A 21,669-nucleotide genomic window follows, 5' to 3' on the forward strand; every position below is an offset into this window, starting at 1 on the left:
TGTCTTGATAAAACTACATTTGGAAAACACTGAGATGAATTTTTGGTTTGATTTCTGTTTTTACTGCTTTTGCCTGTCATATATAGATTTCTAATACTTGAAGATCCCAATCTTTGGGAGCAAAGTTTCTGGCCTTAATTTTTTTAAGATGCTGAACATTTTAGCTCAAATGTCAGGGAAGAAGCCTAGTTTATTTTATATGCTTTTTAATTATCAGAACTTAAATTTGTTTGGGTTTCTTTTTTAAAAACAAAACCTCACTGATTACTATTTTTGTGTTTCAGATATTGTTATGGAACTTTATCAAAGGAAGCCCCATGCAACAGAACAGAAAGTGTTGGTTGTTTTATGGCATCTCTTAGGGAACATGACAAATAGTGGCTCTTTGCCTGGAGCTGGAGGAAATATACGAACAGCCACAGCTAAATTATCAAAAGCACTTTTTACACAGATGGGTCAGAATCTGTTAAATCAGGCTGCATCTCAACCATCACATATAAAAAAGAGTTTAGAAGAATTGCTTGATATGACAATTTAAAATGAATTATGAGTCTTTGATGAAATATGATGAACAAAACTGTTTACATGATAACAAATGGAAGTTTGTTAAAGTTAGGTTTTCAGTGCCTGTGCTTCTCATCCAGTAATTAAGTCAATAACTATTTTTATTTGCAGCCTATGAGTACACATCTGTCCTACATCAACCCTATCACTTGCACCCATCACACAAAAATCTAAAATAATATAATCTAATGCTCATGAAATCTGAAGCATGTGGAGTGAATCCAATTTAATATTTTTGAGAAAAGTCCCACTTATTTGCACTATTCTGTAGAAACTACAATTTGTTGCCCTATATGTACAATTAGACTTTTAATTAAAAATATACTTTTTGTTATGTAATCATGTTTTGCTATGTCTCATTACTCAGCCTTGTTTAATGAAGTGGAAGAAAAGTCATTGAACTATGTTATCACAAACTATGTTTTATGTGCTATTTGTGAAAAACATGTATTTCTGAAATCAGTCTGCTAATATGATTGTGCAGTATTAGCTTGCTTTTGCTGCTGTATTAAGTGAAATATTTGCTTACCAGTTGGGTTTAATCATCTACATAATTGTGAAATTTTACAAGTTATAATAAAGCATGATGACCAAAGTTTTAGAAAACATTTAAACATTAAATGCACGTTTAAGAAAACGTGTTGAATGTAACTTCCCTATTTTTGTGTGCAAACACTAAATTTTTATGTCTATATGTCCTAACATTTATAAAGGTGTTATTTTGCTGCCCAGTTGTATAATTCTCAAGTATAGTGCCAGGTCTTCTCTAGCTTTTCTCAGAATTCTTGGGCTACAAGTACTGTATGCATCTTAAAAAAGAAAAGGAATGTTATATAATAAAAGGATTTATTTCTGTAGATGTGTGAGAGGTGTCCTATTTTTCCAACTTCAATGTATATTAAAATGGGAAATATATCTATCAGGTATTGACCTATACGCGTATTGACCTATCACTTTCACCTGTTATACTTGGTGCAATTTTGACCTATCTCTATTGACCTAACAGTAGACCCGGGTTATAGTTATAGTTTTACAGAAAATTATCTCTCTGAACTTGCGCAAGCCACTTGCCAGATACAGGCCTCAGTTTTCTCATCTCTGACCTGTGAAGACTAGACTAGATGATTTTTAAGGTTCCATTTTGCTCTAAAATTCTGTGATTCTATGTTGTAGTTTACTCTAAGATCACTTTATTACAATTGTAGACTATCTTCATTCTTTTTCACTTCTTGTGTCATTAACAAATGTATACATTTGTAATGTGTTTGGCTACTTTTTAAATTGTGGTTCTTTGTATATCTGTAATTTCTGAGCACAACAGTAAAAAAAAAAGTTTGAAGCTAATCTGAAAGGAGAGTAAAGATGTGGCTACTTTTCCTGTGTTTATATACACGTTTATAATTACATACATCTAAAATTCATTTTCTTCTAAATGTATTTTATTATATGCCTATTATTTAGGTCAAAAGTTAGCAAACATTTTCTGTAAAGCACCAGAAAATAAAGAATTTTGGCTTCATAAGCCACAGATTGTGGCATATTCTTCATTTTGCTCTTTAAAAAAAAAAAAATCCTTTACAAATATAAAAAAGTTCTTTGCTTGGGCCTCTGATGTAGTTTGCCAGAGCACCTGGCCTAGACTTTTGACTTCACTTGTAACTCTGAAATCACCATTAAATTTTGCTTCACCCTTTATGATACTTATTATTAAAATAGTTACAGATTCTAAATTTTATTAATTTTAACCATTGCCCTTGTTTCATTGCAAATGTGCCTACTAAAGTTAACACTGATTGTTGGATATACTGAAGGTAAATTTTAGATTAGAGGCCAAAGAAGAGCACTACTATATACATAAATTTAGTCATCCATCATTTTCAGTAGATAAAAGTTTGAATTTTGCATTGAAAAAAGTACAGTAAGTATATGACTATTAATAATGTGGAAACTTCATGTAGTCTGTGTGTTTTTGTTATAAATAAAATAGCCATAACAGAGTCTCACACCTTAAATATTTTTCTCTATATTAGCAACTTGTTGATAATGAGCACGCAGAAGTCTAGCATTCTATTGCCAAGAACTGTTACTAATCTGGAAGTCAAAAAGAACTGAAGACTTCTAGAACTGATAGAACTAAAGAAAAGCTGAAGGTGTAAATGAAACAAAGGAATTTTTTTTTTACACTATCACACCACCAGCAGTGCAAATCAAAAAAAATAAAAGAATTTAAATGGCATATTTACCCAACAGAATCGATAGCATATATTTATTTAAAATGTTAACCACAGGACAGTGTTCACAATATGTTAAAGGGAAAAGCCTGATTACATACATATAGTGTCTATTAAATAGACACACACACAAGACAGAACTGGAATTGTATACACCAATATGAGAATAATGGTAATCTCTGGATAAAAAGTTAATTTTTTCAGTGTACTATTATGCAATTTTTATTTTTTTCAGAAATGAGCAACATGTATTGCCTGTGTAATAAAATTTAAATTGCATAAAGTCTGAAATTAAAGGTAACAGAAGAAAAGAGACAAAGTAGTGAAAATCAAAGTGCTTAGGAAGGTAGTGAAATGACTAGAAGGAAGATGAAAAGAAATAGAAGCAACAAATTATAAACAGCATAAGACTTCAATTTAGAAAGCATGGATCTGGAATCCAGTTTTACTATTACTTGTTAAACCTTACATGTATCCTGCCGTTGAAGTGAGGTACAAAATTAACATGGGATTATGTATGAAAAAGCATTTGTAAACTCAAATTCTACCCAAAGTTAATTTTCCCAGCAGCAAATGAAGTTGAGGAAAGATGGGCAGAAACCTATAGAAATCTTTAGTGCGAAGATAAGCTAATCCTACTTTGTTGCTGGTTAGGTTAAATAGATCAAATGAAGGGAAAATCATTTAAGTACTGTATTAACAATGAATTAAAGTCTCATAATGTGTACTGTAAAAAAATACCTAAACTCTTAATTCAAACTCTTCTGTGGGCAACAATGGGGTAAACATAGATTTCAAGGGATTAAAGTGAATTGTAGGTTTAGCAAAATAGTCTTTTTTTTTTAATTTTTAAATACTGGAGCATGGAATGTTTGATTCAGTGCTATGTAAAACTAAGACAATGGTGTGGTACCAAATTATGACCCAGTCTTGAATGTGCTGTTCACCTCTGCGTATCCTGGGTGCCTTGGCCTATACTGGGTGCTAAATAAATAGTACTTAAATAAAATGTTGAATGTTATGTATGAAGTATATTCTGGAGCAATGTTTTCAAGGCTTATGCTGTGTCTAGTCAAGGCTATGATTTTTCCAGTAGTCATGTATGGATGTGAGAGTTGGACTGTGAAGAAAGCTGAGTGCCGAAGAATTGATGCTTTTGAACTGTGGTGTTGGAGAAGACTCTTGAGAGTCCCTTGGACTGCAAGGAGATCCAACCAGTCCATTCTGAAGGAGATCAGCCCTGGGATTTCTTTGGAGGGAATGATGCTAAAGCTGAAACTCCAGTACTTTGGCCACCTCATGCGAAGAGTAGACTCATTGGAAAAGACTCTGACGCTGGGAGGGATTGGGGGCAGGAGGTGAAGGGGACGACAGAGGATGAGATGGGTGGATGGCATCACCGACCCGATGGACATGAATCTGAGTGAACTCCAGGAGTTGGTGATGGACAAGGGAGGCCTGGCATGCTGCGATTCATGGGGTTGCAAAGAGTCGGACACGACTGAGCGACTGAACTGAACCAGTAGAAGACAGATAGCCGGTCGGAAACATCCATCTGAAGGCATCCTGTGGCAAATGGATTTCATCCAATGTTCCAGCCTAGTGGATTGAGAAGGTACGCCTTTTCAATGTGTTAAAAGATTGGGAGGTTACCGCAGGTTTCAACAAGAGAGAGGGTAGTGATCTCCCAGATTCTAGACAGTAAAGGTCTAAAGAATAGAAGCACTGAGAATTGAAAGAAAAGGTCTGAAAGGTACTCATGGCAGGCTTGACTAAACCGATGACACACTTAGATTTGGAACATAAAGGAGACAAAGTTAATAAAGTTTTCTCACTCTAGAGACGTGGATGGTGATACCATTAACTGAAATGGAGAATACTCTGAGGAAAAGCAGTTGGTGGGGAAGAGATAAGTGTCATGCTTTCCGAGCCCTGTGAGAGAAGTTGACTCTGAAGGCAGAGTTCTGAATTCATTCATTCTTTTATTTATTTGCCACTGCCAGGTTTGTGGGATGTAAGTTCCCTCAGCAGGAATTGAACCAGGCCTTCAGCAGTCCAAGTGCAGAGTCCTAACCACTGGACTGCCAGGGAATTCCTGGGAGAGTTCTGAATTTAAATTTCAGTTTTAATTTACTAAGTCTATGACCAAGAGGATAAGAGGAAAGGGAAGATAGACAAAAGGGGGTAAATATCCAGCTGGCATGAACAAAAAGGACATTTTTTAATCGATGCTTATTGTTTAACCATTAAGTTGCGTCCAACTCTTTCGCAACCCCCTGGACTGCAGCCCAAAAGGCTCCTCTGTCCATGGGATTTTCCAGACAAGAATACTGGAGAGGGTTATCGTTTCCTTCTCCGGAGTCCAAATATCATCGTGAGATTTGTGAGTTTAAGGCTGAATTTCTGTTCATTTTTAGGTAGAGGGGTGAATTTTAGGCAGTTGTTTGCCCAAAAAAGAATAACAGCATTTTTCTTTGGCGGGGCGGGGCGCTGTCTGTGTTTAAGATCTGAGGTACAAAAAGCCCTAAGGACCCGCTTTCTCTTTCGGATGTCCAAGTAGAGGGAACGCCGGGTGGAAGCAGCAGCCAGGCTCTCAAGGCAGCGGGGCGGGGCCTGCCCGGTCCACGTCTCGCGGAGGGCGAGACCTGCGTGCTGCGCAACCACGTGACTCCCTCGCCTCCAGGGGCTCCGACGCATGCGCGCCGCGCTCTCGAGGAGGAGGCTGTGGTGCTGGTGGCGACTGCTGTGTTAGTGGGGACGGGGACTGTTAAAGTGCCATCTTCGACTCAGCTGGCTCAGACTGTGGCTCATGGAATTCAGTGGCATCCATCGTCAGGTCAGCTGGGGCGGGCTCCTTGGAATTGGCCGGGGGTGGGGGGTATGGGGTGGGGGGGGGGCGTTCTGTTACGCTGGTCTGGAAGGGGCCTGCCTTGTTTCAGGCCGCTCTGGGGCTGCGGCCTCGCTCTCCCGCCCTGTTTTGAGGCCTGACTTGGCCTCGCGGCCCAGCTGTCCATCCCTTCTCATTCCCACCTGTTGGGTGGAGCAGTGCGAGGTTTCTTTTCTTAGACCACTCGTTTCTCTCCCGGCGCCTTAGGACGGGCGGGGAACTGTGGGCCTCAACTTGGATTTAGGAAGCGCTTTGGGGATAAGTCTAAAGCCCTTGCTTTCGTGAGAGCTGGGAACCAGTGTGACTGGGACGACTGGAAGTGGAAGGGACCCAGAGGTTTGGGAGAATGTGGTACAAATTGGGTAAAACTTTTAGGCGCCTGGTAGGGCGCGTTTCGCGTTCTGACTCTAGGGACTCTTGAGTCACAGCACCCCAGAGATCAGTTAAAGCTTTTGGCAGGATAGAATGGAAGCAGCAAAACCAGTGTTTATCTTTTGTAGCCAGAGACCAACACTGCTGTTTTTCTCGTTCTAAAAATCACATCTTCAGTTAGTATTATGTACTATATTTATGCCAACTAAAATATTACCTTTAAGTTTAATATTGCTGTTCAGAAATACTTAGCACTTTTTTACGGTTGTAAAGGTTGTTTAATATTCCTGTTCAGAAATACTTAACACTTTTTTGCGGCTGTAAAGGTTGAAGCCTGAAAAAGCATTGGAACTTAAGTATTTTGGGTTCTGAGAGCTAGTAAATGGATGGAAAAACAAGCAAATACTGTCAGGTGTATTCTTCCCCTCCCCCCATTCTAAAGTTGTAGAAGTTGGAACTTTTCCACTGTTTGGCCGCTGGTAGGGATAATATTAATGAAAGGAGTTCTGCTAAAGAAGACAAGTTCTCAAGATTATGTGCTCTGGAATAATTAGGGGTTACCAAAGATGGCTAATTAGTAGGTAGTATGACATATTTGAAGTGAGAATTGAAAAGGGGGTTTTTTTAGTGTCATGATATTTGGAAGTGATTTTACTTGCTTACCTATAATTGAATACGAAAAAGAATCTTATAAATCAAATGATAGAAAGTATGTGTGGCTTTTTTCCAAGAGAAAGATTAGTGGATGTATAAAATAGATAAACAACAAGGTTCTTATTGTATAGTACAGGAAACTATGTATCAATCTTGGGTAATAATGTAAATAAAAGAAGAGAGAGAGGAGACCCTTCTGTGGTATGCCAGCAAATAATACCGCATAAAATATAGGATTTAAAAATTTTTTTTGAAAAATAGCCAGAGGGAGAAGAAAATAATTCCAGCGAAATGGTATTTTTTTTCCCAAAAATATGAAGATGGTGCAAACATTTATGTGAATAAATAAAGTCCAGTTTCTGGAACGTAGCAAGTGCTTAATATATGGAAACTTTAAAAAGGTCAATCTGTATAAATATTCTGCTCAGCCTCTGAAAACAGTTGCCAAAGCCAGTGATTATGATAGTCTTTTTTTCCCAAACACTTTGAGTCTTTAGATTGGCTTATCTGTGGATGAGGCACAGAGCGACTTAAGGATTGCAAAGGTAGTTGATTTGCAGTACTCAAACTCCTGACTTTCAGTCCTTAGTGATGACTTCAGATTCTTATATGTTCTATTTATGAAAAGAATAATAAATGATAGGATTTTGGTACCTCTGTCAGCATAAATACCTATAAAGAGATTAAGGTAATCAGATTTCTCATTTTTAATTGAGTATTTCTCATTTTTAATTTTATTAAAAATTAAGTCATCCTCCAAAAGAGCTTTTAAATGTTAAGATGGTATATTGAATTCTTAGAAAAATGTATCTCATAACTGAACTAAAACTTAAAATGTATGATGTAGAACTGTACTACTTCATGTACTGCTTATTCACATTTAATATATCATTTTTCTCTTACACTTGTGGACTTTATGCATCTCATTACAGTTTTATATAAGAAAGTGCAAAGTAGTAAAAAGGCATGAGTTGAGAACAGAAGGAAGTTTTAGTTATTCTGAGAGAATATCATGAGCACAGGCTCAGGCATGAGCATGTGTTGTCCTCTATAAATGACAATAAGGAATACGGTTGGATTAATACCTTTGGAAAGTTAAGTTGGGTCCAGATATATCACTCAATCTTTCAACATTTATTGTGCTATTGTATACTAGACACTTTCAGATTCTAGGGATATAGTAGTGAACAAAACCAGGGACCCTGTTCTCAGTGAATTTAATATTTCAATAATAATTTATGTGTAGCAGTGTTTTTCCATTTTTTTGACTGCAGCCCACAATAGGACAGAGAAGGTGATGGCACCCCACTCCAGTACTCTTGCCTGGAAAATCCCATGGATGGAGGAGCCTGGTAGGCTGCAGTCCATGGGGTCAGGAAGAGTCAGACACGACTGAGAGACTTCCCCTCCACTTTTTACTTTCATGCATTGGATAAGGAAATGGCAACCCACTCCAGTGTTCTTGCCTGGAGAATCCCAGGGACGGGGGAGCCTGGTGGGCTGTCGTCTATGGGGTCACACAGAGTCGGACATGACTGAAGTGACTTAGCCACTAGCCGTAATTAAGATGTACATGTAACATTGCAGTTCAATAATCTAGTAGTCAGATTCTGTGTGTATTTCAACAGTATGGCCTTAATGTGTACAATGCACTCTGATTTTTTTTCTATTCTGTATTTTTTCTTTAAAAAAAATACACTGGTGCAAGGCATTCTGAAGTTTGAAAAATATTCAAAAGGGGAGATGATTATATTGTAGCATAACAGTGTAAATGAAGAGAATAGTTAATCTTTATAGCAAGGTATGTGTGATTATTTGGCATGAGGCTTAGAGAGGTTAAGTAACATGCTCAAAGTTCCCTAATGAGTAACTGGGCCAGATCTTTAATTCAGTTCTATCAGGCTTTAACCCAAGTGTTTTATTATACAACTTCCCAATTGTTATGAGACTTTCCTTGTGGCTCAGACGGTAAAGCATCTGCCTACGATGCAGGAGACCTAAGCTAGGTTTAGGACTCTGGGTGGGGAGGGTAAGGACTGTGATGCTTTTTTACTTATTAAACAGTGGATTAGGTGTGTATCATACCTCCATGTGTATTGTATCTCCACATATCGGTAGACCTGAGCCTTACTGTGAAGGAATTTGTCATCTGGAAAGGAAAAAACATCGAATGAGTATCATAAATGTGATTGTGTGCCATGGAAGAATGCTGTAGAAGCATCACTGGGGGAAACAAACTTATTTGGAAGATCTGGGAATACGTTTCAGTCAGGGATGTTTAAATTTGCCCAGATTAGTTAGTGGGCTTCAGTTAGGTTGAAGGCTTTGAGTGGGGTAAAGAGTTGGAGCAGCATTCCAGACAGACAGAAGAAACTACATACACTAAGGTCCTGAAGCTGAAATGAGCTGAACTGGAACACACAACAAAACTAGATGAATGTGATATGTTAGAAAAAGGGCAACAAGAGACAGCCTTTTAAAGAGAAAGTCTTCATTACTGTTGGATACAGTGAAGAGTAGATCAGAAAGATGAATCAGAACATGTCCAGTTAGATTTATAAACAAAGAGATTGTGACTTTGGGAGAATTTCAGAGTAATGATGAAGAAGAATCCAAATTTAAGGGTAAATGGAGGATATAGAAAATCACTGTGGACAGTGACTTTAGCCATGAGATTAGAAGACACTTGCTCCTTGGAGGAAAGCAATAACCTAGACAGCGTATTAAAAAGCAGAGACATCACCTTGCCAACAATGGTCCGTACAGTCAAAGCTGTGGTTTTGCCAGTAGTCAGGTACAGATGTGAGAGTTGGGCCAAAAAAGGCTGAGAGCTGAAGAGTTGATGCTTTCAAATTGTGGTGCTGGAGAAGCCTCTTGAGAGTCCCTTGGACTGCAAGGAGATCAAACCTAAGGAAGTAAAGCAAATCAGCCCTGAATATTCATTGAAAGGACTGATGGTAAAGCTGAAGCTCTGGTACTTTGGTCACTTGATGCAAAGAGCCAACTCACTAGAAAGGACTCCAATGCTGGGAAAGATTGAAGGCAAAAGGAGAAGGGGGGCGGCAGAGGCAGGATGCTTAGATAGCATCACCGACTCAGTGGACATGTATTTGAGCAAACTCCGGGAGATTGTGGAGGACAAAGGAGCCTGGTGTGCTGCAGTCCATGAGGTCGGAACGAGTTGGACACAACTTAGTAACTGAACAACAAGGAGGGTGTAGAGCAGAGATAAGCTTAGACAGCTTCATTGTCTTTCTGTTGTACTTGAGTGTGTTAGTATGTTAGTCGCTCAGTCGTGCCCAACTCTTTGCGACCCCATGGACTGCAGTCCACCAGGCTCCTCTGTCCATGAGATTTTCCAGGCAAGGATACTGGGGTGGATTGCCATGTACTTGAAACAAAATCTAAATCCTCAACATAGCTTATGATTGTCCTTTGTTTGTTTTATAAGTTAAGCTAAGTTATAGTATGTATATTATAAATTGTTATATAAAAGATATTTTTACATATTTGAAGGGTAATGGAAGTAATCTAATATACTAAGAGAAACTGATAAGGAGAGCGTGAAGATAATTTAAGAAGCAACATGTTTGAGAAATGAGGTTGGAGAAGTGATCCAAGTCATTAGTTCAGAGTTTGACCATTTATAGTAGCAGAGATACTTCATCCATTGTGACCAAGGGAAGGAGGAAGACAAATAATTGTTATGTATTTCAATTTTTATAGTAGTGCTTAGGGGTACAGAACAAATACTTAGCAAAAGGGAGGGAGGATTATAAAAGAGGGAAACACTTACAGGAAAACACAGGCAGAATACTTTTTGACATGAATTGAAGCGGTCCAGGGATTGAACCCGTGTCTCCGGGAATTTTTTTTTTCCCCAAATATTTATTTGGCTGTGTTAGGTCTTAATTGCAGCACATGAGATCGTCATTGCAGTGCACAGACTCTCTAGTTTTGGTGCTCAGGCTTTGTAGTTGTGGCACACAGGCTCCAGAGCTCAAGGGTTCAGCTTAGTTGTTCTGGCATGTGGGAATCTTAGTTCCCTGACGAGGGATCGAACCTGTGTCCCCTGCATTGCGAGGCAGATTCTTGACCCTGGACCAACAAGGAAGTCACAGCAGGTGGATGTTTAACCTCTGGACCGCTGGGGAAGTTTGACATTGCTTTTTTTTCCCCTTCAACATTGCTTTTTGAAAACAGACATTTAGGGACTTCCCTGCAGTCCCGTGGTCATGCTCCCATTGTAGGGGGCATGGGTTCGATGCTCGGTCAGGGAACTAAAATCCTGTAAGCTGCAAAAAATGATAAAATAGGTGTTTACATGAGGAGGTTTACTTTGATATACTTACTAAAGACAAATTTTAGAAAGCATTCAAGTCAAATTGAGGGATATTTAAGCAAATCGTTTCATACTGTCTCTTACTGATCTGTTTTTCTGTGAACATGCCAAGCAAAGCAGTTATCTCAGAACATGCCCTTTCTGCTGTCTGTACTTTTCCTCTTCTAGATGGCTGCATGACTGGCTTTCCTGCTACCTCATCCTCTCTCTTATTCTTAGCACTTGATGCCACATATATGGAAGAAATTTACTTAGGGAAAAAAGCCTCCATCTCCCCACTGTAATGTCTGCTCCTTGGGATTTTGTTTTGTTCACAGCTGAATTTTCCTTCTCCATCTAGTATAGCCAGCAAAAAACTGGATGTTCATTATTTGAAGAGGGTAAAACCAGAGAAGTTGGCATAGCTGGTGGGAGGTGGGGCAGGAGTGAAGGGTCTTAGTGAAAATGAGAAATTGAAAGAAAGTCTGTGTGTTGAATGGTACGATCACAAGCCTTGTTTGTCTTCTTTGCTCCCAGAATGCTTGTTGCCTTACTCAAGTTGAAACATTCTTCTTTGGCGAAACATAACCCAAGGGAAGCAGTGTAGAACACTGACATTTAATGGGTTCTACCCTCAAAGAAGGCCATCCTAAGAATTCCCAGTGGTTAGGACTCTGAGCTTTCACTGCTAAGGGTGCAGCTTCGATTCCTGGAAAATCTTACCTTTTTTCACCCCACATACCTTTTTTCAGTTACAAAAATGACTCTCTACAAGAGGGAGTAAATCAAGGAAGAAACAGATTTTGCTATAAATGAGATTCACCCCAGAGGATAAGTGAGTTCTTTATATCAAAATGAAGAGACAATCCTAGATAAGACAAGCAAATTTAAATTGTTGCAGAAGGTTGGATGGTTTCAGAAAGGACGGCACCAGAAGGGGAAATGGAATTGATCAGTATGAGTGACAGTTGTTTTGAAGGACCTTTATAAGGTCTCTTCAAGGATGTGGAGTCAGTTTTCAAAGGCAGTGAAGCATATGAAAATGATAGATTTAAAGAGGTAGAAGCAAGGAAATGTGATTATAGTATACAAAGTAGCTTGAAAAAAATGTTCACATAGACATACTAATGTAAACCTGAATATTGATTTAACCCCAGCCAAACAGAACTACATTGGAAGCACATGAGAGGAAAGTTGTGCTTGTGTATATGGTATAACTAAACCTATGTTTTATCTAATTAGATAGCAGAAATCTAAAATTGAAAAGTCAGGAAATATTTTCAGATGAATACTGTGTTGATTACCACCAGTTTTTTGAAGTCATAGTGAATAAGTTTTTTTCCACCTCCTAAAATCTCTGCACAACAAATTCTAGATGCACTGTAAAGTTCATTTTTATTTTCCTTGTTAATTTTAAAGTTGTTGTTTAGCCACTGAGTCATGTCTGACTCTCCTAACCCCATGGACTGTAGCCCACCAGGCTTCTCTGTACATGGGATTTTCCAGGCAAGAATACTGGAGTGGGTTGCCATTTCCTCCTCCAGGGGATCTTCCCAACCCAGGCGTCAAATCCTGGTCTCGTATTCTTTACCACTGAGCCACCTAGGAGACAGTTTTAAAGTATAACATCTTAAGTTTGGATAACACTTTTCAGGAACTTGTTTTAAGTGATCTCTTGATTTATGTGAGTTTATAGTTTTAGGACCTTGGCATGCATTTATCTCATCCGATGTTCTCAACGGCCCTGTGAAGCAGATGGTAAAAGTATTACTAGTCTCCTTTCGAAGTGAGGAAAGTAAGACTGACTAGAATCTCATCCTTTTAAGGGAGAGAAGTAGGACTCACCCTTCTCTACCCTCGTAATATTTACCAAACTAGTAATGAAAGAACTGGAAGTTCTAATTCCTAGTCTCTTGTATTTCCTCTTTTCTAATTAAATTATAGTTTAGCTGTCTTCCATCAAAAATTTTTTTTGCTGTAGTAAAAACACATAAGATAAAATTGACCTTCTTAACCTTTTTTTTTAAAGCTGCACAGCAAGGCAGACATGTGGGAAATTGGTTCCCCTGACTAGAGAGTGAGCATGCACCCCCTGCAGTGGAAGCGTGAGCTCTTAACCGCTTCATCACCAGAGGAAGTCTCTTAACCATTTCTCAGTGTACACTTCAGGAGCGTTGTGCATTTTCACATGGCTGTTTTAACAGATTTCCAGAACTTTTTCACTTTATACCCATGAAATTATACCCATGAAAACAACAACCCCCCTTTTCTCCATCTCTAGTTCCTCATAACCACCATCAGCTTTCTGTTTCTATGAATTTGACAACTCTAAATACCTCATATAAGTAGACTCATGTAGCATTTGTCTTTTTGTGACAGGCTTTTTTCACTTAGCATAATTTCCTCAGGGTTCATCCATGTAGTGTACGCTAGGATTTCCTTCATTTTAAAGATGATTGATATTCAGTTGTGTGTGTATCACATTTTATGTATTTCTTCATCTGTGTTGGACATTTGGGTTGCTTACTTCTTTGACTGTTTTGGATAGTGAGGCTGTGAACGTGGCTATACAGATAGCTCTTTGAAACCTGGCTTTCAGTTAGTTTGACTGTATACTCAGAAGTGGGATTTTGGATTATATGGTAGTTCTATTTTTAATTTTTTGAGGAAACCCCATTTTGTCTTCTATATCAGTTCCACCATCTTATAATCCCACCATAAGTGCACAGAGGTTCCAGTTTCACCTCATTCTTGCCAAAACTTGCTTCCTGTTTTATCTGTTTTTTGATAGTGGCTATCCTAATGGGTGTGAGGTGATATTGTGAATTCCATTTGCATTTCTATGTTAATCAGTGATCCTGAGCAGATCCAGAAAAGATTTCATGTGTGTTTTGGCCATTTGTGTGTCTTCTTTGGAGAAATGTCTGTTTAAATCATGTTTTTCATTTTTTGAGTTTTTGTTGTTCGGTTATAGAAGTTCTTTATGTATTTTATGTATTAACTGCTAATTAGATATAAGATTTACAGATATTTCCTCCTATTTGGCCATTTGCCTTTTAACTTGTGTCCTTTGACGCACAGAAGTTTTAGTCTGATGTAGCTCCATTTGTCTATTTTTGCTTTTGTTGCCTGTGCTTTTGGTATCATAGCCAGGAAAGCATTGCCAAGTTCACTTTCATGAAACTTTCCCCCTGTGTTTTCTTCTAGGAGTTCTATCCATTTGGGGTTAATTTTTATATATGCTGTAAGTTAAGGGTTTTACTTCTTTTTTTTTTTTTTTTTTTGCATGTGACTATCCAGTTTTCCCAGCACCATTTGTTTAAGAGACTGTGTTTTCCCCATTGAGTAATCTTGTAACCCTTGTCCAACATTATTTCTGGGCTTTATGTTTTTATTCTATTGGTCTGTTTTATCTTTATGCTAGTACCACACTGTTGTCTTCTTCCTTTTGATAATTATTTTTTTATACCTTTGCCATTTTATGTCACAAGTTCAAAGTTAATGGTTGCTGTTAAGAATATACTGGTACTAGTTCAGTTCAGTTCAGTCGCTCAGTAGTGTCCGCAGTTGTGTCCGACTCTCTGCGACCCCATGAACCGCAGCATGCCAGGCCTCCCTGTCCATCACCAACTCCTGGAGTTCACCCAAACTTGTGTTCATCAAGTCGGTGATGCCATCCAGCCATCTCATCCTCTGTCGTCCCCTTCTCCTCCTGCCCCCAATCCCTTCCAGTTAGTAATTGCCATATTATGAAGTATATGTTAGAATAACTTATTTAAAAATAACTTTAGTGTGTTTTTCTTTTGGTCCTGTGATTTTTGAAGTAATCAGAAAAATGATCTCCCTGAGGACAAGGCTGATGGTCTTAACTCTTTTTATAACACTATAATTGCAGGGTGTGGAGTAATTGATAGTCTGTGATGATGCAGGGGTGTGGTAAATTTGCTGATTCCAGGAAAAACTTATGTCCCACTTAAGTATGCAATTAGAATAGGGCAGGTAGTAAATGACTCAGACTGTATCAACGAACAGTCTTTTTTTGTTTGTTTTGGCAGTATGCTTTGAAATAAAAAAACACAAAATAATGACTAATTTATGTCTGGAAAATTAATCTTCAGTAGTGTCTTCTTTGATGTAGGGGACAAAAGAGACCAAAATAAGTTGAAAAGCTTCTGTGCCTTTTCCTAGGATCAAAATGGTAAACCTGGAAAAGTTGATGACGATAGTCAGTAGTTCAGTAGAAGGAAACTGTTTTTTCCAGGTTTGATTGTTTATTATTTTTTCTCAAATTCCTCTTGTTCTACCCTGCTTACTTTCTTTTCACTTTCCCAATGCAGGCCCTCTTCATTCTGATCAAACTTTTCTCCTTGTCTTGGAACCAGTCCTAATTTCCATCTTCTTGTCTGTTAATAAGAAAGGTTGTTCTGTCAAGTCAAGTGGTCTAGTTCCTATTTTGAAATAATTTATCATTCCTTTTCTACCCACTCCAGTACTCTTGCCTGGAAAATTCCATGGACTGAGAGGCTCCTCAGAACCTGGAGGCTACAGTCCATGGGGTTGCAAAGAGTCGGACACGACTGAGTGACTTCACTTTTCAACGTGAAGATTACATTCTGTTGCATAAAGTTTTGCTAGATGCCTATGGTTTTCAATAGATTTCTCTAAATTTTGACTTGTTTCATTTGAAATTTTATATAATTGCTTTGCATGTTTTTGATCTCTTTCCTACTAGTTCATAAGCCTTAGAATGAAAACTGTCTGTGTATTCTCAACAAGGAATGTAGTATATTGCTGGATATGCACCGAGTAGTGGTAACTTTTTGTCCCCACCCAGCCTCGCCCAACTTCCCTTTGTCTTCACCCCTTCTCTACCTCCTTTTAAAAAAATATTCCCAGAGTTACCTGGCTATAACTAATTCTTTCAGTGGCATTCAGCCTCAGATTCACTTGATTTAACATTTTAAATTTATCCTTTTTTTGGGAAAAATTTTGCTTCATACTGCATTTTGAAATGTGGTATAATAATACTGCATTTTATAAAAGATGCCCTTCATACACACACAAAGAATATATGGATAATATGGACTGAGGATGTGAAGTAGCATTTAAGAAAAAAAAGAAAATAGAAATTCAGCCTCCTTGTAGTTAAAGAAATGCAGATCAAAATGAGGTAATACTTTCTGTTATTCAATTTTAATCAGATGAAAAAAATTAAGTTTCTTGATACCTAGTGCTAACGAGGGGAGATGGAAAAATGAACATTCTCATGCATTGTTTGTGGGTTAGTTAGGAATGTACTTTTCTGCAAGTAATAGAAAAACCCATCTATTGATAATAGTTTAAGCAAATAGGGACTTACTTTCTCTTACAGTATATAGTTGGCATGTTAGCAGTTTGATGATGTCAGGGCTGGCATTTCTTCGTTTTTCTGGCCAGTTCTTTTGACCTTGTTAATATAGGTTGTTTCAAATATGTTCACATTCAAGGTAAGAATAAAGTGGTAGAGCCTACACTATTTGCTGACTGTCCTTTTTATCAAAAAAGCAAAATCTTTACAAGAGCTCTGCAGATGATGTCTTTTTCAGTCTCATAATCCTTACATGCTGCTGCTGCTGCTAAGTCGCTTCAATCATGTCTGACTCTGTGTGACCCCATAGACGGCAGCCCACCAGGCTTCCCCGTCCCTGGGATTCTCCAGGCAAGAACACTGGAGTGGTTTGCCATTTCCTTCTCCAGTGCTTGAAAGTGAAAAGTGAAAGTGAAGTTGCTCAGTCGTGTCTGACTCTTAGCAACCCCATGGACTGCAACCTACCAGGCTCCTCCATCCATGGGATTTTCCAGGCAAGAGTACTGGAGTGGGTTGCCACTGCCTTCTCTGAATCCTTATGTGGGGTTAGGTATATTGCCACTCTGAACAAAAACAAGCATCAGCCCAAAATATTAGTTGGGCTAATATTAGCACCAACTAATATTTTTAGTATATTTTATTTGGTATAAATTCTTACAGATCTGTGTGTATTATCTATATAATATATATGTAGTAGATATCTTTCTATATTAACACAGGTGCACATATTTCTTTTATTATTTCATTGTACAGATACGGCATTTAGTCAGATGCTTTTTGTCTGATTATTTACCTAACATAAAATATGCGCAATTCCCATTTGGTATATTTTCCATGAATGTCCTCCAGAGACATCTTTTTAATTGTTGCCAATTTGATATCTCATTGTTTTAATTCGCATCTTTATTAGTAAAGCTACAATCCTTTCATATGTATATTGGTCACTTGGATTTCTTTCTTTGAATTACTACCTTTATTTTTTTTTTTTTTTTGATTATATACTGTCTTTATTTGCAAAGATAATGTAATACACATAAGATAGTCTATGTTTACCATATCTAATTGCCTTCTGGTGGAACTATCCTGAATCTACTGTTTGGCTTGTCAATTTTACAGGTTCTTGAAGGCTGACCAGGCCAAACAGGCTTAGTAGTTCCTACCTTCTCATTAATAGTTTTTTTTTTTTTTTATTAATTTATTTATTTTTTTTTTTAAATTTTAAAATCTTAAATTCTTACATGCGTTCCCAAACATGAACCCCCCTCCCACCTCCCTCCCCACAACATCTCTCTGGGTCATCCCCATGCACCTGCCCCAAGCAAGCTGCACCCTACGTCAGACATGGACTGGCGATTCAATTCTTACATGACAGTATACATGTTAGAATTACTACCTTTAAAGCCTTAATCCTCTCTTAAATTATATTGTACTGTGTTAACTACTTATGTATTCGGAGTGTAGTTTAGGAGTAAATCAGTTTTATGGTCTGTTTAGTTTTGAGAATAATCCATAATTTTTAAAAAAGACATGCCCTATAATTTAATGAGTCAGTTTCCATTTAAACTGTTAGTGGAAGAGATGAAGTGAATTGTGAAAAAATAATAATTCTTTATTATTTTATGGCTTTAACTGTAAGATAACTTAATTTAAAAGATTTAACGAAGTAATTATCCAGATGGTAAAACTTTCATAAGTACAGTTTTTTGTGCTTTTTTTCGTTGTTCTGTTGGCTGCATGGCTTATGGGACCTAAGTTCCCCAACCAAGGATCAAACCCAGGGCCCCGGCAGTGAGAGCACTGAGTCTTAAATCACGGGGTTGCAGGGAATTCTCTCATAAATATGTTTTTAATAATGTGTATTCACTTTAAAAGCCACTCTTTAATTTTTTAAAATAATACATGTCTTCTATAATAAAATCTTCTAGAATTAAAGGTTATAAATATATTTCAACAATATTAACCTTCTCTTTTCTAAAAATCTGCATTGAGCTATGTTATGCATTTCCCTCTGGAACATTTATGTCCATTACCACAGTTTGTTTTATTAGTTTTGCCTTTAGCCTCCAGGACAGATATTAAAAATATTGCTGTTTTCCAGGATTGGTAGCAGGATGGAATTCAGACATTAAATTTTAGATTCTTAGCTAGCTGAGAAGCATTGAATTCAAGATATGGTTGCTTCTTTAGGGAACTAGCACAATATTCAGTTGTTTTATAGATGAAAGAACTAGTTTTTGCTCAGTCAACAATAAAGTGGCAGAATTTTGGAAAATTTATATGTTATAGAATTTAATTTATAATGTAAAAACTACTAAACCTGAGTATGGCTTACAGCAGAGCTCAAGAATCAAGTTAATATATTCTTTTAATAGCTAACAGGCTTTTAAAAGATGGCTTTGATAATGCCAAATAAACATTTGGAAGATGTTTCTCTTTGTTTCCACAGATCATTAACTGAAGACGAAATAAACAGCTATGCAAAACTCTCACATGGATGAGTACAGAAATTCCAGTAATGGCAGCATAGGCAGCAGTTCAGAGGCAGTGGTAGAGCAGCCTGCTGATTTTAGTACGGAGATTATGAATGTTACAGAAATGGAGCAGTCACCCGATGGATCTCCTAATGTGAACACAACTACAGAAGAAAATGAAATAGCAAGTACTGTGGACCTTCCAGTGACAGAAACAGAAGCAAATTTCCCTCCAGAATACGAAAAGTTTTGGAAAACTGTAGAAAGTAATCCTCAGGATTTTACAGGCTGGGTATATTTGCTTCAGTATGTAGAACAGGAGGTTAGTAATTATTTCAATGGGATTAGATTAAACAACTAATATCAGACTAAGCCTTATTATTTTGTAATTGAAGTTACCTCTTTTATGATTTTCAGATTAAGTTGAATAAATAATGTATATTTTAGTTTCAAAAAATAGCTTTCATGGCATTTGTACATTATAGAGAGTATTATAATCAAATTCTAATGTTTGTAAAGACTGGTGTGTATGTATGTGTGTATAAAATTGCTAAAATTAAAAAAATATATTACCCTGCTGTTTGACAGAATTAGCTCCTTCTGTTTCAAAGCTGTTGAGTGTATAGTTTGTAAGCCTGCCATTTATTTTATTTGAGATAATACAGGCATACCTCATTTTATTGCGCTTTACTTTATTGAACTTCATCGATACTACATTTTTCACAAATTAAAGGTTTGTGGCAATCCTGCATTGAGAAGGTCTGTTGGTGCTGTTTTTCCAACAGTGTTTGCTCACTTCCTGTCTTGTTCACATGTTTGATATTTTTTGCCATATTTCAGACTTTTTTTATTATTTGTTATAGTCATCTGTGATCAGGGGTATTTCATATTACTGTTTTATAATTGTTTGGGCAATTTGTAGCAATAAAGTATTTTAAAATTAAGGTATGTATGTTGCTCTTTTTAGACATAATGCTATTGGGTACTTAGACTGCAGTAGAATAGAAACAGAATCTTTATGTGCACTTGGAAACAAAAAGAATTGCGTGACCTGCTTTATTGTGATACACATTTTATAGCAGTGATCTGAAGTCAAACCCGCAATACTTCTGAGGTATGCCTGTACATTAGAGGGAATAATAAATGCTTTTGTGACAGAAATTTTCAAGATGTTTAAACGCTTTGTTTTATTTTCATCAGAATCACTTGATGGCTGCCAGGAAAGCATTTGACAAATTTTTCATACACTATCCGTATTGCTATGGTTATTGGAAAAAGTATGCAGACCTTGAAAAGCGACATGACAACATTAAGCAATCAGATGAGGTGCGTACATTACTGAATAAAATTATCTCCATTAGGTACTGTAAGCCAAATATTAACAAAGCAAAGACTTTTTTTTTGGCTGGCAGTACCTACGATTTATGGTCAAACAATTTTATAGGGTATTTTATTTGCATTTGTCACTCTTGTGGCATTTGTAGCTAATATTTTCTCTCTTTGTTGGCAGGTGCGTTAAACCTCTACAGTTTGTCAAGCTTTGCAGTGCAAGCCTCTGTATTACACTGCAGCTTAACAAGTAGGGCAGGGCTTTTCTCTCACTTACATTTATTTCTCATTTTCCAAACAACATAGTTGGTTTGCCAGTCACATTTGCTACGTCTTATTGCATTTTTGGTCAGACGCTGTCATTGATGCTCTAACGGGTCTGTGCCCTATGGTCTGTAACCCAAAGCCTGCCCACACAGCCCGGTCAGAATGCAGGGACTGCTGCGCTCTGAAGATCAAGACTCTGCACGTGGGGATCAGAACATTGCCATGTTCTATCCAACCTCCACCCAAATGGTAATGGTAGATTATTTAAACAAAATTCCAGTAATTAGTATTTCTAAGGTTCACCGGATAACACAGTGTTGCCTCTCTGTTAAGACATAATTAAATATTTGAAGTACAGTTTGTTGTTTTCTTCTTAGGTGTATCGCCGGGGGCTTCAGGCAATACCTCTGAGTGTTGACCTTTGGATACATTATATAAACTTCTTAAAAGAAACACTGGACCCTGGTGATCCTGAGACAAACAGTACTGTAAGAGGGTATGTGAAAATAAGTATTTAAAGATATAAATAAGTCAGATATTCTGAAATTGATAAAACTACTTAGCGATGCTAAACTGAAAGTATAACATTTATATACTTTTTCACTATAAAAAAGTACCCTAGTAAACTTACACGCAGGATTCTTAAAAAATGTACATAATAAAGTTCCTCCACCATTCCATATGCTGTTTCCTTAGGTCTCCAGTCCATCTCCCCTCATAGTAAATGGCTTGGTGTTTATTCTTTCAGATACACATAGATATACGTATATATGTGTGTATACCTATTATACATATTTGTCTTTGTTTTTTTAATTAACAATGTTCTAGACTTTCTCCCTACCATTTTCTAACCTTATAGTATCAAGGTACTGTATTTTATTTAACCAAATCTTTATAGGAAATAGTGCTGTAGTGAACATCTCGTATAAGTCAGTATTTATGTAGAGCACTATAGAAATGGAACTTGTATCAAGGAAATACACAGCTACATTTATCAAATGTTCCTTTAAAAGTGGTACCAGCTTTAAACTGTCATAGTGTATGAGGGTAGTCATTTTCCCAGTCATGGCATATATTTTTTTAAAACCTCCTTATCTCAATTCATCTATCTCTAGGTTTCTTGGTTTACCGTCTTTTCAAATGCTATCTATATAAGCCATTTTCACATTGCCTGTTTATATGATTTGATTATTTTACTTCTGAATTGTCCTTTGAATTACAGGAAT

At 37.2% G+C, this 21,669-nt stretch overlaps 2 protein-coding genes across 6 annotated transcripts in view; both read left to right on the forward strand.

The window, feature by feature from the left end:
* FAM179B (family with sequence similarity 179 member B) overlaps window positions 1–1,421 on the forward strand; it is a 76,028-nt gene extending 74,607 nt beyond the window's left edge. The window contains exon 21 of one of the 2 annotated variants that reach the window (XM_013973177.2): window positions 285–1,421. In XM_013973177.2, the coding sequence (XP_013828631.2) occupies window positions 285–538 (254 nt within the window). In that variant the 3' untranslated portion in view covers window positions 539–1,421. The remainder of the gene's footprint in view (window positions 1–284) is intronic. The other variant, XM_013973178.2, reaches the window with a different exon arrangement.
* The window catches only part of PRPF39 (pre-mRNA processing factor 39), a 34,635-nt gene continuing 18,438 nt past the window's right edge, over window positions 5,473–21,669 (forward strand). The window contains exons 1-6 of one of the 4 annotated variants that reach the window (XM_018066228.1): window positions 5,474–5,631; window positions 18,823–19,169; window positions 20,048–20,173; window positions 20,358–20,426; window positions 20,530–20,692; window positions 20,821–20,939. In XM_018066228.1, the coding sequence (XP_017921717.1) occupies window positions 20,606–20,692; window positions 20,821–20,939 (206 nt within the window). In that variant the 5' untranslated portion in view covers window positions 5,474–5,631; window positions 18,823–19,169; window positions 20,048–20,173; window positions 20,358–20,426; window positions 20,530–20,605. Of the gene's footprint in view, window positions 5,632–18,822; window positions 19,170–20,047; window positions 20,693–20,820; window positions 20,940–21,669 lie in introns of those variants that run through there. The other 3 variants (XM_018066226.1, XM_018066227.1, XM_005695287.3) reach the window with 3 other exon arrangements.

This window comes from Capra hircus, chromosome 21, assembly GCF_001704415.2.
Source record: "Capra hircus breed San Clemente chromosome 21, ASM170441v1, whole genome shotgun sequence".
In the NCBI taxonomy this organism is placed as follows: Eukaryota; Metazoa; Chordata; class Mammalia; order Artiodactyla; family Bovidae; genus Capra; species Capra hircus.